Consider the following 6,990-nt stretch of genomic DNA (forward strand, 5'->3'; position numbering starts at 1 on the left):
AAAAAAAAAAAAAAAAAAAAAAAAAAAAAAAAAGAAAGAAAGAAACAGAAAGAGCTGGGGATGTGTCTCAGTGCAAAGACCCCAGGTACAATCCCCAATATGCAAATGAAGATATAGGCTGGGGATGGCACATGTCCGTATTCCATGTGGAGACCAACCTGGACAATTCAGTGAGACCTTATCTCAGAAGTAAAAAACCCGAAGCACCCGCACTTCTCTTTTCTTTCAGTGGCTGCGGAGAAAAATGAATAGGAACAGGCCTTGCTTCCCTGGTCGTTGCAGAGTAAAAAAGCGGTTTGGCTGGTGGGTGTTTAAGGTGGAAATTTATTCCTCCAAGCACAATCCAGCGGTGGGAAACGCCGTTCCGCAAAGGCCAGGACCCCCACTCCAGCGCACAGACGTGGGGGCAGGGCCCCTCCTCCTTCTGCGCCTGGGGGACGCGGCTGACCGCTCCCCTGCCTGCTTTAGGGACCGCACCTTCCGACGACGCCAGTCGGCTTACCTGCGGCCGCGGACGGAGGCCCGGGGAGAGCTGCTGGTCAAACAGCCTCTGCAGAGACTCCAAGGACGGCAGGGTCCGCACGACTTCCCTGCAGCCGGGGCACAAAGTGCAGAGCGCGGGTTATTGGAACGAGGCGGCGAGGCAGCGCAGGCTCCGCGACGGTCGTGGCCACACCCGCAGGACAAGCCCGGGCAGAGAGCTATAGGCCACCAGCCCGGCCCACCCTCCGGGGCCCTCAGGGACCCCATGCGCATCCAAATGGAGTTGGGATGCGCGCGGCTGCGTTTACTTCGGCTTCCTAGGCACACGAGACGGAAGAGGCAAAGCTAAAATAAAGTTACGATGGGATTTGAAGCCACGTAGAGATCTGTGGTTCTCGGCCTTCAGAGTTCCTAGGAATCGCGCACAGCCCCGGGCGAAGATGCAAATTTCTGGGCCAGCACCTGATTTGGTCTGGAATCTGCACTTTAAACGGGAAGGCTTCACAGAGTAGGGAGGGGGCAGATTCCGATGCAAATCCCCTGCGAGCCGCGAGGGAGGCCGCGGGATTTCCCCTCTCCAATGGGGAGGACACCAGGGCTTTGTCGGTTCTTTGTTCTCACCTCATCTCTTTCTATTGTTTCCACGTGCTCTTAAGCACCTGGACAGAGACAGTTTTGAGTTCAATTTCACTCTTTTTTTTTTTCTCTTTGAGACAGGGTCTCACTATGTAACCCAGGCGATTGGATCCTCCTGCCTCAGCCTCCCAGGTGCTGGGATTACAGGCGTGGCTCTGGACAGCTTGGTTTTTACAGCTCTTCTTTTCACATTCCCAGTTGGGGAATTTGGAGACCCAGAGACATAACCCTTGAGCACTCTTCAAATCTGCTGGTCCTCTATCTTGCCTGCATCTCTTTGTTCGCCAGTTTCACTTTTTTTCTAATGTGCGTAATACTTCTCTTCAATATCGATGAATATACAAGAAACCAGAGTTGGTTCTTCGAAAGGGTGGAGAGGGAAAGGGGAGAGAAAAAGCACCTAACTTCCCCACCATGCAGGTGTTTACTGCTTACCAAACACAGTATAAACACAGTAAGAAAAAGATACTAGTGAATATAACACGTGGAAGCCCCGGGTTGGTCCCCAGTAACACACACACACACACACACACACACACACACACACAAAGAATGGATTTAGAGATCTTTAATCCCTAATGCTTTCTGATTTCTGATTGATTTTTACTGTATTTTTCTTTGCATAAACTGTTTAGCACCTTTGCTTTTTTTTTTTTTTAAAAGACAGGATCTGGCTATGTAGCCCAGGTTGGTCTCGAACTCATGGCAATCCTCCTGTCTTAGCCTCCCTAGTGCTGGGATTACAGGCATGTGCCACTGTGCCTGGTGGCCTTGCCAAGTTTTAGTTGGGAATTTTGTCAGTATTTTTACATTTTGCTTTGTTTTTTAAATTTATTTTTAATTAATTGTCCTTTTTTTTGGAGGCAGGGTCCCACTATGTAGTACAGGTTGGCCTTGAATTTGTTTCTGTAGCCCAAGCTGGCCTGGAACTCGTAGCACTCCTCATGCCTCAGCCTTCTGAGTGCTAGGATTACAGGTGTGCACTTCCATGCCAGGCCTGCTTTGCTTTTTATTTAACCTCTGTGCTTTACTTTTTTTCCCCCATGACAGTGTTATTTTTATCCTAGAGGAGATAGACTTCATTATAAAGTGATTTATAGCCGGGCATGGTGGCACACACCTGGCATCACCACAGGAAAGAGGCTGAGGCAGGAGGATCTCTGCAAGTTTGAGGCCATCCTGGGCTACAAAGTGAGTTCAACGCCAGCCTGAACTGTATAGCAAGACCTTGTCTCAGAAGAAGACAAAAAAAACGTGATTTGTAATTTTTATTCTCTTGTTTTTCATCTTCCCAGTGGTAATTTTTTTGTTATAGCTAGAAATTCGTCATCAATATTTCTAAGAAACTACTCTCTCAGCTGAAATTGTTTCCTCTTTTTAAGATTATGTTACATATGTATAGATGGGATCTTTTGGAGATGTTGTATATATTTAATTCCCTAGTCCATCTAGGTTTGTTTGTTTGTTTGTTTTGAGAGAGTCTTGCTATGGTAGCCCAGGCTGCCTTTGCACCTGCAGCAATCCTCCTGCCTCTGCTGAATGCTGGAATTACACGCAGGCGCCCTCACGGCTTGTTCGTAGTAGGTGTAGAACTGCATTCATCTCCCCCTATCCCATAATATGCCCCTCCTGGGGTGGGCCATGCGGTGGCGAGCGCTATTGCGCGCCGGCCCTTAGGCCGGCCGCCGCCGCTCAATTGAGATCTATCATGACACAGAGAAACAGTGACACAATTGGTCCGCCATGCACCGACAGCAGTTGCCCACCCACGGATGTGTGTGAATCATTGAAACTTTGAACAACCCTTGGGAATGCATGCCATACAACGGGCCACTCTTCCTCCTGCCATTGGGAACCAGAAAGGTCCAGAGTCAGCGGAGGAGCAGCTGCTGAACAAGGACTCAGAGAACATGAGAATGCAGACCAAGCCCACGGAGTCAGAGGTCCTGTGGACTGGGGTCCCCAGAGCCGCTCGGAAGCTGTAAACCAGGAGGACCTTGCACAATACTTGCAGAGACTCATTGGAAGCCATTCTTCCCCTGACAGTACAGGCTGTGGTGGAGCTCAGGAGAAGTCTGCAGCAGGATTCCTGCTGACTGTGCTGACAGTTGGGGAGAGGACACTAACTGATTGTGGGGTCCCAAAGCAATGGGAAGCTGGAGAGAAAAAGCTACAAGAATGGCTTTCACCCCAGATAGCTCACTTGAGATGTTAGTAAGAATTGCCTCCTCAGCATTCTATAGCGATGATGAGGAGGAGGCCAAGGAGAGAAAACAAAGAGACTGAGAAAAAGCAGCTGCTTTTGCTGCACCACTAAGAGAAACAGATCCCAGGTCTGATTCCCGGGGCTCCAAGAAGAACTCGACAACTGCATTCATCTGCTACCACTGTTAAAAGCCAGGCCACCTCAAGAGGAACTGCCCTAAGAGGCCCCATGGGCCATGCCCTGGATGCAAAGGAGACCACTGGAGATCGGTCTGCCCTCTGAGGTGGAGGCCCCAGAGCTCAGACCCATGCTACCAGTTAGTCCAACAGGAATGAGAGGGCTTGGGGCATGGTCTGCCTTCTCCCTCTGGCCAGACTGTCATCTCCATCGAGGAGCCCTGGGTAATCATGACTATGGAGGAACAAGAAAACAGCCTGTTGCTAGACACAGGTGCAAGTCTCTCGGTCCTTCTTTTCAATCCTGGCCTTCCTTCCAGCCATCATACCTCAGTGAAAGGAGTCACTGGTGAGGAGGTAATATGCTATTTTTGACAACACTTAGGCTGTAACTCCTTAATAGGTCCCTCTTGCATATCTCTGTCTTCCTGAGAAACCACTCTGAAGATACCACCACGTATTACAGCAGCCATTGATATTTTCCTACTAATCTATCCATAACTGTGTAAAGTTTGTAATGTTCCTATCCTATTTCATAAATGGATGTATGTTTATTATTATGTGTTTCCTACAACAACCATTGAGAAGAGTTAATGATTTTTCAGTAGGTCACTCATGTATAGCTCTATTTATTTTCTTTAGAAGCCACTTTGAAGATACCAAAGTATAGTACAATAACTCTTGATAATCTCCTACCTCTTTTGTCTGTAACTCACTATTATTTGTCTATTTGTTTTCCTGAGAAACTATTTTGTAGACAATAATATGTAAAATGATAACCATTGATAATTTCCTACCATTTTGTCTGTAATTTGCTAAGTCCCCCCTATTATTATGTTATCCTTCTTTTATTCTTTTTAAAAAAAAAAAATATGCCCCTCCTGGTAGCTCTCTCCGGATAGTCCATCTCCCAAGCTCTGTCTCATTAACTCAGCTACCAGTGCACCCGTTCCGGGCACTGCCACACTGGAGAGTTTGTAACCGGTAGAGTTTCCAGGGTGCGGCGGAATGGTCGCCCCCGCGCTGCGGCTCAGCGGTACAGCGCTCGGCAGCACGCACCAGGCCCTAGTTAGACGCCGGCACAGGGTAAGAGGAAGAGAGGGCGGACTCCAGGGGGACTCCGTTAGGGGCCCGGATGGAGCGAGGCGTGGCCCTGGGGCGTGCGAGGCAGGGGTGTCCGAGCGAAGAGGGGACGGGCTGCGAGGTCCTGCGTTCCACACTTCTGTCCTGGCGCTCCCTGCCCCTCTGCTGAGAGGCGGACTCGGAGTTATCATAAGAGAATTCCAGCCCACAACGTGCTACAGCACCACTTCAGGACGCGTTTTAAGGGCAAATACAACGCCCTCCGTTGCTCCCCTTTTTCAGAATAGCACGCAAAGAACACAAATACAAATTCTATCTTGAGGATTTTCTATGAAGAATGTTGTTTTCTCTTGTATTACTTATTCCGTTTTGGTTTTTATTGTTTTTGTTGTTCTGACAAGGTCTCCATAAGCTGCTAAATTGTCCAAACTGGGTTTGAATTTGTGATCCTCCTGCCTCAGCCTCCCAAAGTGCTAAGATTATAGGCATGCACCACCATGCCCCACTTCCTTTTTCTTTTCTTTTCTTTTCTTTATTTATTGTTTTGTGTTTGAGACAGGGTTTCACTAGGTAGTTCATGCTCGTCTTGAACCAACTGTGTAGCCCAGGCTGGCCTCTCACTCATAGTGATCCTCCTGTCAGCCTTGGGAGTGCTGGAAGTTGACAAATTTTCCTGTATTACAACCCCCAAAACAGGGCTTAGCTGATACCCCCATGACATGTTTATTAAATGGTGAGTGAATAAATTAAGGAACACACCTGTTCTAATCCAAGCCGTTTGAACACTGTTGAAGTTAACCAGTCTGTAAATGAGCTCAAGGCAGAGGGGGAGCCTCTCACAAGGGCACCATGGACCAGGAAGGTAGGCAAGTTGGGGAAGACGCTGTCACCATAGTGATCAGATGACCAAGATGCCAGAATAATCCAGGTAGCAGCCCGGGATCTGGGAGAAGCTGCCAGAGTGCAGCAGTGTTGGGGGAAGCCTAGCAGAAAGACTTAAAATATCCGTCTGCCTCCGCAAGGGCACTGTGAAGACCAGGATGTTCAATGCAGCAGAAACAAAAAGCTTGTTTTTAATCGGTCATCATGAAATGACTTTTTTGTCTTTTTGTTTTTGGAGACAGAGTCTCCTTGTGCGGTTCAGGCTGGCCTTGAGCTCACTTTGTAGCCCAAATTGGCCTTGAACTACCAATGATCCTCCTGCCTCAGCCTCCCGAGTGCTGGGATTACAGGAGTGTGCCACACAGGCAGTGATTTTTTTTTTTTTAAGAAAGTACCAAGTATGCATTTTTCCCCCTGGTGATAATGGTTACTAACATCAAACAGAACAGAATCTACCACACAAACCTGTAAAAATGATGCTTCTGGCTCCAACTGACTATAAAACGGCATTAGCTGAAAGCCAGGTCATTCAAAGTGAGGCTGTCTGGCCAATCTGATAACTGCTCACTCTGTCAAAGACCTTACTTGTCAGATTTACCTAATGTACTGACTGTGCTTTTAAGAGCCTTTGAGAAGAAAGCTGAATTTGATTACTGATGATGAAAAATCCTTTTCTGCATGTTAACGAAGCTAAGGATGATCCGGCTCCAGAGAAACTGAAACCATGCAAAGCTGCATGGGTCGAAGACCCTTGCCTGTTAGTGTCCCAGCCACAGTGCTGGCCTTTCCTCCACGGTGGGCTGATTTAGACTCCTTGTGATTTCTTTCAGAGGCTTTGAGAAGTTATTCCCACCCCTCAGCCCCCAGGCTTTAGGCATTTAACATATCAGCCTCACTTTCGCATTTCTAGCAAACTGTAACTAAAAGCTTGAAGTTCATTGTAAGGTTAGTAATGAAATGAAAAATGTAAAATCAAAAGAATCGTGGAGGCAAAATTAGCATTTTTGCCGTTAGTGGTTCAGTGAATTCAGACCGGAAACCTGGAGTCCTGGTGAATCAGCTCACTTGGAAAAAAAACTGCTGTCCCTGGAAACCTTGGGCCAACACCACCTACGCAGAAAGCAGCCTGGCTGGTTATTTCCTCCGGGCGCTTCCGTGCGTGCTGGAGGCGCCTGCTGCAGAAGGAAGAAGAGCGGCAGCAGAAGTCTAAAGGGCCGGATCCTGGGCTGGTGGGCACCATCCTTCCACCTCTCCGCCCTTGCCTGGACAGCTGGCCTTAAATTGTTTCCAAACAAAACAGGCTGGGGGTACAGTTTAGCAGCAGAGTGCTAGCCTAGCACGCACCAGGCCCTGGGTTCCATCCCCAGCACACACACACACACACACACACACACACACACACAGAGTTTTGCTCAACTGCTCTCTCTCTCCTTCTGCCTTTTTTTTTTGGCTGTACTGGGGGTTGAACCCAGGGCGTTTGCACCAAGCCACAGCCCTAGCCCTTTTCTATGTTTTTTTTTTTTT

General features: G+C 48.2%; 1 protein-coding gene across 2 annotated transcripts in view; it reads right to left on the reverse strand.

The window, feature by feature from the left end:
• Inpp5d (inositol polyphosphate-5-phosphatase, 145kDa) overlaps window positions 1-6,990 on the reverse strand; it is a 98,553-nt gene that overhangs the window by 38,935 nt on the left and 52,628 nt on the right. For both annotated transcript variants that reach the window (XM_005395359.2, XM_005395358.2), the window contains exon 6: window positions 503-590. In XM_005395359.2, the coding sequence (XP_005395416.1) occupies window positions 503-590 (88 nt within the window). The remainder of the gene's footprint in view (window positions 1-502; window positions 591-6,990) is intronic.

This window comes from Chinchilla lanigera, unplaced genomic scaffold, assembly GCF_000276665.1.
Source record: "Chinchilla lanigera isolate Chin_1 unplaced genomic scaffold, ChiLan1.0 scaffold00052, whole genome shotgun sequence".
Classification (NCBI taxonomy): Eukaryota; Metazoa; Chordata; class Mammalia; order Rodentia; family Chinchillidae; genus Chinchilla; species Chinchilla lanigera.